Consider the following 14,268-nt stretch of genomic DNA (forward strand, 5'->3'; position numbering starts at 1 on the left):
ACTCGTGCCTCTTAATTCTGGGACTAGCCTAGTGGCATATCTCCTAACTTTTTCAAGCTTCGCCCTGTGCTTGACAAGGTACGGGCTCCATGCTGGGGTCGCATACTCCAGGATTCGTCTTATATATGTGGTATACAAGGTTCTGAATGATTCCTTACACAGGTTCCTGAAGGTAGTTCTGATGTTAGCCAGCCTCGCATACGCCGCAGATGTTATTCTTTTGATGTGGGCTTCAGGAGACAGGTTTGGTGTGATATCAACTCTTAGATCCTTCTCTCTGTCCATTTCATGAAGGACTTCATCTCCCATTCTGTATCCTGTGTCTGGCCTCCTGTTTCCACTGCCTAATTTCATTACCTTACATTTACTCGGGTTAAACTTTAGTAGCCATTTGTTGGCCCATTCATTCAGTTTGTCTAGGTCATCTTGTAATCTCATACTGTCTTCCTTCATCTTAATCCTCCTCATAATTTTTGCATCATCAGCAAACAATGAGAGGAATGATTCTATACCATTTGGAAGAGCAGGGGTGCCATAGACACAATCAGAGAACACTGTATAAACATCAGAGGTCCACGGTTGTTCAACACCCTCCCAGCAAGCATAAGAAATATTGCCGGAACAACCGTGGACATCTTCAAGAGGAAACTAGATTTATTCCTCCAAGGAGTGCCGGACCAACCGGGCTGTGGTGGGTATGTGGGCCTGCGGGCCGCTCCAAGCACCAGCCTAGTGGACCAAACTCTCACAAGTCAAGCCTGGCCTCGAGCCGGGCTTGGGGAGTAGAAGAACTCCCAGAACCCCATCAATCAGGTATCAACCAGGTAACTAACCAGGTAACCAGGAAGATCATTTATATATATAAGAAACAGTATGGGTCCAAGGACTGAACCCTGCGGGACCCCACTGGCGATGTCTCGCCAATCTGAAACCTCACCCCTCACAGTGACACACTGCCTTCTGTTACTTAGGTATTCCTTTATCCAATGGAGTACCTTCCCTTTCACTCCTGCCTGCATCTCCAGCTTTTGCACCAGTCTCTGGTGTGGCACTGTGTCAAAGGCTTTCTGGCAATCCAAAAATATGCAGTCTGCCCACCTCTCTCTTTCTTGTCCGATTCTTGTTGCCTGAACGTAGAATTCATTTGATCCTGTGAGGCATGACTTGTCATCCCTGAAACCATGTTGGTGTTGTTTTACAAAGTTCCTTCGCTCTAGATGTTCCACTAGCTTTTTTCGCACAATTTTCTCCATTAGTTTGGATGGTTACCTTACCTTGAGGTTACCTTGAGGTGCTTCCGGGGCTTAGCGTCCCCGCGGCCCGGTCGTCGACCAGGCCTCCTGGTTGCCGGACTGATCAACCAGGCTGTTGGACGCGGCTGCTTGCAGCCTGACGTATGAGTCACAGCCTGGTTGATCAGGTATCCTTTGGAGGTGCTTATCCAGTTCTCTCTTGAACACTGTGAGGGGTCGGCCAGTTATGCCCCTTATGTGTAGTATGCAAGTTAGGGACACTGGCCTGTAGTTCAGTGCCTCCTGTCTATCCCCCTTCTTGTATATTGGGACTACGTTTGCCGCCTTCCAAATTTTTGGCAGTTCACCTGTTACCAGTGATTTGTTATACACCATGGAGAATGGCAGGCACAGTGCTTCTGCTCCTTTCTCTAGTATCCATGGCGATATTCCATCCTGGCCTATAGCCATTGTCACATCCAACTCTAGCAAAAGCTTCCTTACATCCCCACTGGTAATCTAAAATTCCTCTAGTGGTGCCTGGTTAACTATTCCTTCTCTTATCTCTGGAACTTTTCCTTGCTCTAATGTGAAGACTTCCTGGAATTTTTTTATTGAGTTCCTCGCACATTTTTTTGTATTTGTAGTGAATCTGTCTGCCCCTATCCTCAGTTTCATTATCTGTTCCTTCACTGTTGCCTTTCTCCTGATGTGGCTGTGCAGCAATTTAGGCCGAGTCTTTGCCTTGCTTACTATGTCGTTTTTATATTGCCCTTCTGCCTCTCTTCTCACCCTGACGTATTCATTCCTGGCTTTCAGATAACCTTCTCTGCTCTCAAATGTCCTGTTATTTCTCTAGTTTCTCCATGCTCTTTTACTTTGTTGCTTTGCTAGCTTACATCTCTGATTAAACCCTGGGTTTCTCATCTGCATTTCATTTTTTATCTTTTGGGCCGGGATATACTTCTCTGCTGCCTCCTTGCACTTCTGCGTGATGTACTCCATCATGTCTTGGCCCGTCTTTCCCCTTAGCTCTGATTCCCATGTTATATCCGTTAGGAATTTTCTTATCTCCTCGTGATTTCCCTTACAGAATGCTAGCCTTTTGGTTTCAGCTCCCTCTCGAGTACTTTAGCCCTTCTTCGACCAGATACTCAAATGTCAGTACACTGTTATCGCTCATTTTTACTGGGGCCTCGAGGTCAATTTCTCTTAAGTCGGAGTCATTCAGAGTGAAGACTAGGTCGAGTCTCGCTGGTTCATTGTTTCCCGTCATTCTAGTGGGTTCCCTGACATGTTGGCTTAGAAAGTTTCTTGTTGCCACCTCCATTAGTTTGGTTCTCCTTGTATCCGCTCCTCCATGCGGTTCCATGTTCTCCCAGTCTATCCTTCAATGATCGAAGTCCCTCATGATGAGCAGATGGGATCGATTTCTACAGGCAGCAGAGGCTGCCCTCTCAATTATGTTATTAACTGCCATATGTGTGTGTGTGTAATTACCTAAGTGTAGTTACAGGATGAGAGCTACGCTCGTGGTGTCCCGTCTTCCCAGCACTCTTTGTCATATAACACTTTGAAACTACTGACGGTTTTGGCCTCCACCACCTTCTCACTTAACTTGTTCCAACCGTCCACCACTGTTTGCGAAAGTGAATTTTCTTATATATCTTCGGCATGTTTGTTTAGTTAGTTTAAATCTATGACCTCTTGATCTTGAAATTCCAGGTCTCATGAAATCTTCCCTATCAATTTTATCAATTCCTGTTACTATTTTGTAAGTAGTGATCATATCACCTCATTTTTCTTCTGTTTTCTAGTTTTGGCATATTTAATGCCTCTAACCTCTCCTCGTAGCTCTTGCCCTTCAGTTCTGGGAACCACTTAGTAGCATGTCTATGCACCTTCTCCAGTTTGTGTATGTGCTTCTTAAGATATGGGCACCACACAACCGCTGCATATTCTGGCTTTGGCCTAACAAAAGTCGTGAACAATTTCTTTAGTGTTTCGCCATCCATGTATTTAAAAGCAATTCTGAAGTTAGAAAGCGTGGCATAGGCTCCTCGCACAACGTTCTTTATGTGGTCCTCAGGTGATGGTTTTCTGTCTAGAACCACCCCTAGATCTATCTCTTTATCAGAATTCTTTAACCCTTCAATTGCGCATCGCATCATATGATGCTTTGGAGTACTACGCAAGATTTAAACGGCCCGCGGATACACAGGGTTCACCACACCTTCATCAGGGCTCTTGTAAACAGACGCCATTTTTAAAAAAAATCGTGGGCCAAACCCCAGGGTGTTAGGGGCCTCAGTATTGAGTGAGCTACCAAGCCTGACGCACGCAGCATGAGCTCACAGCACTGCTGTTCAGCTTGTGACCACAGCATCGCCTACAAATGCCATAATATACTTGTTCATGCTATTATGTAGCAATGATATTATTACAGAAGACCCCTGACTGTGATAAAACTGACCAGGGTTCTGATAATAGCAGGATTGTGGTGATATTTAGCGCTGTGCGCCATGGAGGGAGGAGTAATGCTGTGGGAGGGAGGAAGGTGGCGTTGTCTATTGAGTTTGTGTGGCCACCTTTTATTGACTGTACTCACCATACCAGCTTAGTGGTTCGCTATGGTGAACACAAATGTAGATACTTATATATAACGTGTGTATAGTGTGAGATAACAGCGAGAGTAGGAGGTTGGGAGCCGCCATTTTGGTGAGGGAGGTGGCGTCGTCTGCAGGACTTATCATGTTGTTTACTGATGACCACGATGGTCTTTGGGCACCATACCAGTTTACTTGTACAAGTATGGTGAATAAAACAGGTAGATATTTATATATAATGTGTGTATATAGCGTAATAACACCACAAACAGTATTGTTGTAGGAGAAATATTAGTGCGTCTGGCCTTGAGGGCGGCAGCCACCAGCTGACTGTGTGAGTAGCTACGTCTCTCTGCCTTTACTCACCATACAAGCTTAGATGTACAGTTATGGTGAACAAAACATGTAAATACTTGTATATAATGTCTGTATATAGAAGCAAAAACAGTATGGTGGGTGGAGAATGGTGGCAAGGCAGGTGAGGTGAGGTGAGGTGAGGGAGGGAGTGGCAGCCAGTGGCAGCCAGTCACTGCCTGCCACTGCCACTCAGCATACCAACTTAGTGGTTTGTCATGGTGAACAAAACATCCAGATACTTATATATAACCTGTGTATATAGTGTAACAACCGACAAAGTATTTGTTCACTGTTTGATGAACATAATTGAATCAACAATACGCACACCATATTTTTGAGTACAGCGATGATTCACTCATTTTATTATATAAATATATCACACTACACACTATTGAATAATATTACAGCAAAAAAACTATGAAAAATCAATCAGAGACATTGAAATAATTAGGTAATTATCTCTTTGTGGAAACTCTGGCATGACAGCTGGCGATCAACAGACCGCCTGGGGATGCACGCTGAGTCAGCGCCTGATTTCTGTCACACTTCCCCACCCTATAGCGGGCAATATATGCCACTTACGATTTTTTTATTATTTTTCCCGTGATCAGTGAACACAAATTAACAGGTTAGGAAGAAAAAATAATTTTTTTTTTTTTTTTGGTATGCGCCTGTGGGTGTCAAATGGTATATAGCTATGCGCCATTGAAGGGTTAAAGATTTCTCACATAATTTATCGGTTGTGTGGGGTCTATGTTCTCCTATTCCACATTCCATAACATGGCATTTATTCATGTTAAATTCCATTTGCCAAGTGGTGCTCCATATACTTATTTTGTCCAGGTCATCTTGAAGGGCATGACAGTCATCTAAGTTTCTTATCCTTCCTATTATCTTAGCATCATCAGCAAACATGTTCAGATAATTCTGTATTCCATCTGGTAGATCATTTATGTAGACAATGAACATCACTGGTGCAAGAACTGAACCCTGTGGTACTCCACTTGTGACGTTTCTCCAGTCAGGTACATTGCCTCTGATTACTGCCCTCATTTTTCTATCAGTCAGAAAATTTTACGTCCATGTTAGAAGCTTACCTGTCACCCCTCCAATATTTTCCAGTTTCCAGAACAACCTCTTATGTGGAACTCTGTCAAAACCCTTTTTTAGGTCCAGATAGATGCAGTCAACCCAACCATCTCTTTCCTGTAAAATCTCTGTTGCTCGATCATAGAAACTGAGTAAATTCGATACACAGGATCTTCCAGATCGAAAACCATACTGTCTGTCTGATATTATATCATTTCTCTCCAGGTGTTGTACTCATTTAGTTTTTATTATTTTTTCCAATATTTTGACTATTACACTTGTCGATGATACAGGTCTATAATTGAGGGGGGGGTCTTCCCTGCTGCCACTTTTGTAGATTGGAACTATGTTAGCCTTTTTCCACACATCTGCTATGACTCCTGTACACAGGGATGTCTGAAAGATCAGGTGAAGTGAAATGCTGAGCTCAGGTGCACATTCTCTCAGAACCCATGGTGAAACTCCATCTGGACCAACTACTTTGTTCTTATTTAGCTCCTTGAGCATTTTTTCCACTTCATCTCTAGACTCCTCTATGTGCTCTATGTTGTTCTCTGGAATTCTTATTGTGTCTGGTTCCCTGAAGATTTCATTTTGTACAAATACACTTTGGAACTTTTTGTTTAATGTTTCACACATTTCCTTTTCATTTTCCGTGAATCTATTTCCCATTTTCAATCTTTGAATATTATCTTTTACTTGCAATTTGTTGTTTATGAATTTATAGAATAGACCTGGTTCTGTTTTACATTTGTCCGCAATCCCTTTTTCAAAATTTCTTTCTGCCTCTCTCCTCACTGCCATGTAGTTGTTTCTCGCATCTTTGTATTGCTGGTATGTTTGGGGGTTCGGCCTCTTCCTATATTGATTCCATTTTTGTGTCTTTTGGTCTCTGGCCCTCTCGCAATTTCTATCGAACCAATCCTGTTTCCTAGTTCTGCATCTCTGCTTTGGTATAATTTTTTTTGTGCCTTTATCATATATTTCACAAAACTTGACATACATTTTATTTACTTCATGTCCTAATAGCAAGTCTTTCCAGTCAAGTTCCTTAAAGAAATGTCTGAGTTCTCCATAATGACCCCTCCTGAAATCAGGCGTTTCAACTGCTTCAACCTCATTTTCTTACAGATTATAACTCCAGATTATAACCAGATGGTGCGGTGTCTCTTGCGGTTGTCTTGGCAACTGGTGAATGCCACTGTTCTCAGGGAGGCAGTGGCCATATTGTTTGCCACAAGCCTTGCATGTTGACAGGCTGTGTGTGGGAGCCTAAACTTTGCTGTTCTGGTGTACCTCCTAAGCAGGGATTTGGCTTTGGAGGCTGTTCTGGGGCAGCCCCTTCTGCTGTTGCCACAATCGCTGGGTGCAGACTCTGTTGGTCCGTCACCGGTTGCTGCATCACCCGTTTCCTCTTCGGGTTTTTTGGCGTTTGTTTCCATAGGGCGATCCTCTGCCTTCGCTCGACATACTCACAGATGCATCCTCCCTAGGTTGGGGCTTTGTGACCAGTGCTCACCAGGCCGGCAGGGCTCATTGGTCACCACTCGTTTGTCGGGAGCTACAGTATGGTTCAGTAGCTTGCAGCTGTGTGGCAGTTTTTTTTTCCAGGGGAATTCCTGCGCGGGCCCTAAGCGTGGCAGGTGCAGCAGAAAGTTCAGATTTCTTTGGGTGTTTTGATCTGGCTCCATTCGTACTGTTCTCCCACGATTCATTGTCTCAGCTGGAGGGGTTCACTTCGTTTCTTGTCTCTTTGAAGCTGGATTGTGTGTAGTTTGTGTGTGTGTGTTGAGTTCTTGGGGCTTGGTTCTCCGTACTGTTCATATCCAGGGAGTGTCCAGTGTTCTTGCAGATGGTGTGTCCCAGTTCCTTCCCATCTCCACGGAGTGGATTGTCAATGCCACTTCCTTCCTGTGGCTTTGCGAGAATTTTGGCGTTCGGATGTAGACCACTTTGCTCCACCGTGGTCTCGGCATCTTCCTCTTTCTGGCCATTCCCTGATTACTAGGTCCTTGTGGTAGATGTCTTTCAGCTGTACTGGACGACATGGGGGATTCTGTATCTCTCTTTTTTCCCCAGCGCGACAGTGTCTCCAGGTCTTGGCGTGATTGAAGTCTTATTTGGGGGGGGGGGGGGGGGCACTGATCTGTTTCACATCCGGCCTGCTCCTGCACCGCCTGAGCCTGCATGCTTCAAATCCATGTTCTTTGTTTTCATTTGTCTGCTTGATTTACAGTTTCTCCTTTGGTTCTGGATAGTTTGTTGAAGGATATGTTCTTGGTTCCTCTCGCCTCTGGTTGTCGGGTGGAAGAGCTTCATAAACTCCTCTGGCACAAGGTCTGGTCTTGGTCTCTTTTTCCCGGTGGGCAGTTTGTTTGCCTACAGGCAGCTCCTCCTTTTCTGGCGAAGAAAAAGTCTGTTGGCTACCGAAGGGGTCCTTTGGTCATTGATACTTGGTTGATCCGGCTGCTACCAACATTTTTGTCTGGTGGCGGCTTGTTGCACCGACCTTTGTGCCAAAGGTTCTGTGTTGGTCGATTATCTGTAGGTTGATCCTGGTACCTTGATTCCCTGTTACAAGGTCTCTCTCAGGTCGTCTGCAGTGTCATTAAGTCGAGCCAGCCTGCACAGTTCATTACGAGCTATTCATGCCCATTCCACCTCTTGGGTGGCTTAATCTTCTTCAGTCAATCAATTTGCACAGTGCACAGACTTGTTTCGTTTATGCTTTACTACATTAACTCGGTAATAATGACACGTGGTCAATTTATACATTATAATGTACAATATGTGATGAATGATAACATTTAAACTAAAGATCATAGCTTTATTGTTTTACTAGTTACTTATTGGGTCATTATTGACAAAATATTTTTTTCCTGGCAGCTTTTAGAGGATCGGCTGGATACTCACATCCGCATTGAAGAGTACCTGCAGGGTCGCTCGCTGACGCTCACCTACTGGAGAGAGCTGACCCAACACGATCCATCAGTTCAGCTGGGGTACAGGCTGACGGTGCAAGTTGATCCAACAGAACCTTCAAAACCCCTCATTGTTTTCCATACTCCGTCCCTTGGCTCAAAGGTACACGATTATGATTAACATTCAAGTAGAACATTTTTCATAATGAATTTTTGCCAATACCTGTACAGAAAATTAGAATGCCATATACAGTACTGAATTGAAATCCAAGAATGTTGTAGGTTATATGGAGTAAAACGTCTATATGTAGCTTGTGACACATACACTCGATGTTTCTGCGAGGTCACCGAGTTTAAGAAAGTGATTCTAGTGAAATGTGATTTAAGGTATCTTGAGGTACACAAGGCACATTTTATTCTATGAAATATTTCAAATCTTGCTGAATACTTTGTATGATTGTTACTTGTATTTAAAATGCACTGAAGAAGATAGCTTCATATTCTTGACTTGTCACTCCATTGAAAATGCAGTTGTTCTACCTAACCCGAAATGTACAAACCGTAGTAGCTTGCCTATCCTATTGAGGCTAATGTTCCGTAAATGTCAATATAAGACTGTTTTAATTTTGACTAATACATCTATTAGTAATTTTATATTTTTGAATGGATTATATTTATAATGGATTGGTTGATTCCATTAGAAAGTGATGTATTAGGTGAGAGGATGGGTTGGAACTGTTTGTGCGAGTTCTTCCATGCAACTCTTCTGTCATTTTAAGGTGACTGTCTTCCTGGTAACTGGGAAGTAGCTTAGTGGTTGTAGTGACACTGGTGCATAATTGTTTCAGGAATCGGAAATCGCTGAACGCGCCATTCGCAGTGATCATCTGTCTATCGAACGGCTGTTGGTACACACAATCTACCTTCGAACGAAGGCGCGACTCTCGGAGCTTAAGCAATACATGGATTCCAAATTGGGTAGTGATGCCGAGAAATGTAAGTGTTGTTATATTTTAGCCAAAGTCCATTGTTAATGGTTGAGTTACAATCATTATTAAAGTAGCAGGCCCATGATGGCTGCTCTGCGAGTTACAGTGATGACTAGGCATTATCATTACAGTGGTACCTCGGAATGCGATTGTCCCTGTATGCGAGATTTTCGGAAGGCGAGGTGTATTTACTCCAAAAATTTGTCTCAGAAGGCGAGGGTTACTTCGGGAGGCGAGTTTGGACGCGAGTTTGTTGATACGCGTACAGCCGACCTAGCGCGTTCGTCGCCCCTCCGCCCCGCCGCCCCTCAGTTTATTATTGTCTGGCGCTCAGTGACTACCCCCACATCAATTCTTCTCGCGGATTTTCAGTGTTTTGTTGGATTTTTGGTGATTTGTCTATACAATTTGTTATTATATATCTCACCATGGGTCCCAAGAAAGCCAGTGGTAAGGATAAAGGCCAGAAAGCTCCTGTGAGGATGACAATAGAGGAGAAACAAGAGATCATTCGGAAGCATGAGAACGGTACACGTGTTGTTGAACTTTGTAGGCAGTACAACAAAGCCACATCAACAATATGCACTATACTTAAGAAGAAAAATAAGATTATGGGTGCTAAAGTGGCAAAAGGAGTAAGAACATTAACGGCACAAATACTTGAAGAAGTGGAAAAGTTGTTATTAATTTGGATACACGACAAGGAGTTGAGGGGTGATAGTGTTTCGGAGGCCATTATTTGTGAGAAAGCCAGGGTGTTGCACGAAGACCTTCTAAAGAATACCCCTGCAACGAGTGATGCAGATAAGAAAGAGTTTAAGGCAAGCAGGGGCTGGTTTGAAAAATTTAGAAAGAGAAGTGGTATCCATAGTGTTACAAGGCATGGGGTTATGTGATGTGATTATGGAAGGGGACTCCCCTTCCAAACAGTAACTCCTCTCCTCCTCCCCCCTCCTCACCATCTTCCATACGCCTACAGCACTCGACAGTAAGGTAAGTAATAACTGGAACACAGTTTTGTAGGTTTATTTAGATGAATTAGGTATAAAAATTTAGTTTGATGTGGGGTTTTTGGGGTAGTCAGGAACGGATTAATTCATTTCCCTTTATTTCTTATGGGGAAATTAACTTCGGAATGCGAGTTTTCGGAAGGCGAGGCGTCTCCAGGAACGGATTAAACTCTTATTCTGAGGTATGCCTGTAGTTATTCTCAGAAGGATTCCTGAAATACATAATATATTTGCCCCGAAAATTAACTTTTTATATTGATCCAGAAGAGGATGATAGCAATCCTTGGTCATTTTTGTGTTTATAATTTGATGTTAGTAAGCAATTCTTAATTTTGGAGAACACAGTGAAATAACGAGATTGGGATGTATCTTTCGATAAAATATTGAGGCTGAACGAATGGTGTGGAACCCGCATCACAGGATTACCCTGGAAAATGCACTACCAACTGGGGAGAAGTATCAGGCCAGAGGGGAAGAGTATCAGGAGAAAGAGGGGAAGAGGGGAAGTATCAGGAGAAAGCGCCAAGCCATCACGACTATATAGCACTGGGGAGGTTACCTTGAGGTGATTCCGGGGCTCAGCGACCCCGCGGCCCGGTCGTCGACCAGGCCTCCAGACCAGGTGTGTGTACAGATGGGTGAGGGATAAGGAATTTGGGATGGGGCGGAGGGAAAGGAATGGTGCCCAACCACTTGGACGGTCGGGGGAATGAACGCCAACCTGCATGAAACAAGACCATCACTTCATATGTACCAGAGATGAAAAAAGGTACGAGACAACTTCTGAAACGGCGAAGACAAAATATCAACACTAAAGGCCAAAGACTTTGGCTGTGCCAAAGCTGACCAAGCGGAAGCAATCGCATGAGGCAGGAGACCATTATTGACCAACAGCCACGACAGAAAAGACAAACCGACTAGAACCAACACCAAAGACAGGCAATGAAAAGAGAAGAATTAGGAATGGTCATCAAGTCGCTCATAATGTCGCTGGAAAGTCATGGATCTATGCAACTCCATAAGATCCGCTTCCTGAACTCTATACAGATGGGGAAATAAAACTCAAAAGTTTAAAATGCAAAGATCGACTGAGGGCCTCAAGCCATTAAGAAACTTCTCCCATCTGATCACCTAAAACAGGTATATCTGCGGAAAATGGGCGGGTTTAGACACCGAACCAAAAAGACCTGAAAACCAAGGCCGAGCTGGCCACAAAGGGCCAAAAGGACTAACCTGCGGAAAAACGTCTCTAGTTTGGAGAGGATAAAGAGGAGCTGAATTATAGGGAAGAGGAAGAAGAAATCCGACTGACTACAGTCCAGATGAAGATAACTACACTAGAGCATTCCTGGAAGAGGGCCACGAGCACTAGAAAACTCCTTATCCCGCCTATGCAACACTTGCAGGCTACCACAGGTGGAGACAGAAAGGATGACTGTTGGTACACAATAAAACAGCATAACATCCACAAAAACCACTTGTGTGCCTGTCGGTTCCATCTTGTTCCATAATTTGATATATTAACTAATAATTAAATGGATAATAATAGAGAAGAGACCTCGTGTGAAATTCGTTGTGACAGCGCGCTCAGCAGCAGCAGGCTCAATGGGAAGGCCCATAGCTATCCCAGACCACGCAAGACTTGCAAGGGATTATACCGCCACCTGCTGGAAAGCCAGGTACAGGGGGACACACGCAAAACATACACCAACCCCCGATCTGGGAAAGTGCAGTAAGGAAGAACTCAAGCAGCTAATAGACCACAAGCAGACGGTGAACCCAAACTCCATGTCACCAAAACCATTAAACACCAAGTCTACCCCCCAACTACTGGGCCCTGCATGGGAGTCAAAGCCTGTACACTACCTGAGTCAAGGCCTCTTGAGAGAAGTTGACCTTAAGGGGCAGACAAGCTTTCTCATAATCTGCATTCGGAAAATACTTGAAGCTTAATGTTTCAAATAAGCGACATTCAAATTACAATGTACAGTACTGAAGTGAGAGATAAAGTAAACAGCATAGAATAAGCCCAATGAAACGGTCAGTTCTCTCAATTTGCCACTGTATAAAACTCAACTGTTTTGTCTAACTAGAAATGTATGAACGAACCCGTGCAGCCCAACTAACCACTCAAGGCCGATACATAGAAAATCTTGATGTTATTTTGCTTTAATTTGTATAAATAGTAAATTCTTTAATGGATTGGTCACTTTCATAAAAAAAATTGTATTGTGTGAGGATGGGGCCTGACAGCTGAGTGGACAGCGCTTGGGATTCATAGTCCTAAAGTTCCGGGTTCAATCTTGGTGGAGGCGGAAACAAATGGGCAAAGTTGATTTCACCCTGATGCTCCTGTTCACCTAGCAGTAAATAGGTACTTGGGAGTTAGACATCTGTTACGGGGCTGCTTCCTGGGGATGTGTAACAAAAAGGAGGCCTGGTCGAGGTCCGGGCCGCGGGGACGCTAAGCCCCGAAATCATCTCAAGATAATCTCAAGGTGGGTTAGATGAAATGATGGTGAACACTGTAAAAAATTAGAGGACACCATTATTCTTTAATCGCCTTCCGGCAATTTATAACAAAATAATGCTGAAACATAAGTGCCTTCAAGAGAAAATGGGACACATTTCTTCAGTAGACAGTGGATCAGCTGGAGTGTATTGTTTCTGGGCTGTTAACACAAACATCCTTGTTGATTGGGCAGTCACCAGGCCCAGCACAGAGAAGAGGAAAACACTTTTAAGTGAACACATAAAGCTGAAGCTCAACCCCCCCCCCCTCCCCACCACACCCCCACAAGCACAACTAGGCGGGTACAGGTATTATGTAAGAGTTGTGTATAAGTTCCAGATGTTTGCCTCATAGGTTACATGAAGTCAAAAATGATGTACTGTAATTTAAGTGTGTGTACATCTTGAGCTTGAGTGTTGCCCTCTAGTCTTGAAGTATACATGCATGAACCAGTGTCCACATCTTGCCTCATAAGCTGTAACATATTCATTATATTAGTGCTGTGGAACAAATGTGTGCTCCTCAGTTTTCCCCGTGTAGTAGAGTTGCAGGGGCAGAAATAGCATGCATAGGTTAATGAGAAACAGTGAAGCTGCTGTTAACATTTTTTTTTTTTAAATTTGTATGCAGGTCAGCTGAGTGGCTCTCCTGCTATGCTACACGTACCTATACTGCAGCCCAACCTCCGGTCCGAGCAGCTGTTGATTACTGTGGACACGCACACAGGCGTCCTCCTGGCCCATGTCCCACAGTATGATAATTGCCCCAAAATCCCAGACCTGCAGCACGCACTTAACAACGACAAGTCCAAAGTCGATGACTTGATTTCAGAACTAAGGTAAGGTGACGGTTCTCTGAGCTCCTGTTTGTATTTATAGTCGCATCATGTCAGAACCCTACTCTGAGAGTTCTCACTTCATTTTCATAGTTTGTGTTTATATCACATTAAAACCCTACTCCAAGAGCTCACACTTGATATTCAGAGTTTGTGTTTATATCACATTAAAACCCTACTCCAAGAGCTCACACTTGATATTCAGAGTTTGTGTTTATATCACATTAAAACCCTTATGCGCCACATTAAAATATTCGTAATTTGTTTGTGCTTACATCATGTCAAAGCCCTTGTCCAAGAACTCATTTTTTATTTTTGTAGTTTGTATTCTCCTGTTTCTTAATATTTTGTCACAATTTAAATTGTATTCCAAATGACGTCCCAGCCTTAATTATTCAATTAATAGTTTCCTTCAAAGGAATTAGTTGTAAATCTTTTGTCTGTGTAACTGTTGTGTAAAAGATGTATTTCTCTGTGCTCTATTCTTTGTTCTCTGTAACATGTACACTTAAGGTATATTATACTGTAATATAAAAAAAAAGAGAGAGAGAGAATGAGAGAGAGAGAATGAGAGAGAGAGAGAGAGAGAATGAGAGAGAATGAGAGAGAATGAGAGAGAATGAGAGAGAGAGAGAGAGAGAATGAGAGAGAGAGAGAGAGAGAGAGAGAGAGAGAGAGAGAGAGAGAGAGAGAATGAGAGAGAGAGAGAGAATGAGA

General features: G+C 43.4%; 1 protein-coding gene across 2 annotated transcripts in view; it reads left to right on the forward strand.

The window, feature by feature from the left end:
• Positions 1-14,268, forward strand: part of MED14 (mediator complex subunit 14) — a 107,808-nt gene that overhangs the window by 24,127 nt on the left and 69,413 nt on the right. For both annotated transcript variants that reach the window (XM_045751718.2, XM_069338912.1), the window contains exons 8-10: positions 8,171-8,368; positions 9,054-9,201; positions 13,347-13,554. In XM_045751718.2, the coding sequence (XP_045607674.1) occupies positions 8,171-8,368; positions 9,054-9,201; positions 13,347-13,554 (554 nt within the window). The remainder of the gene's footprint in view (positions 1-8,170; positions 8,369-9,053; positions 9,202-13,346; positions 13,555-14,268) is intronic.

Source organism: Procambarus clarkii, chromosome 5, assembly GCF_040958095.1.
Source record: "Procambarus clarkii isolate CNS0578487 chromosome 5, FALCON_Pclarkii_2.0, whole genome shotgun sequence".
NCBI lineage: Eukaryota > Metazoa > Arthropoda > Malacostraca > Decapoda > Cambaridae > Procambarus > Procambarus clarkii.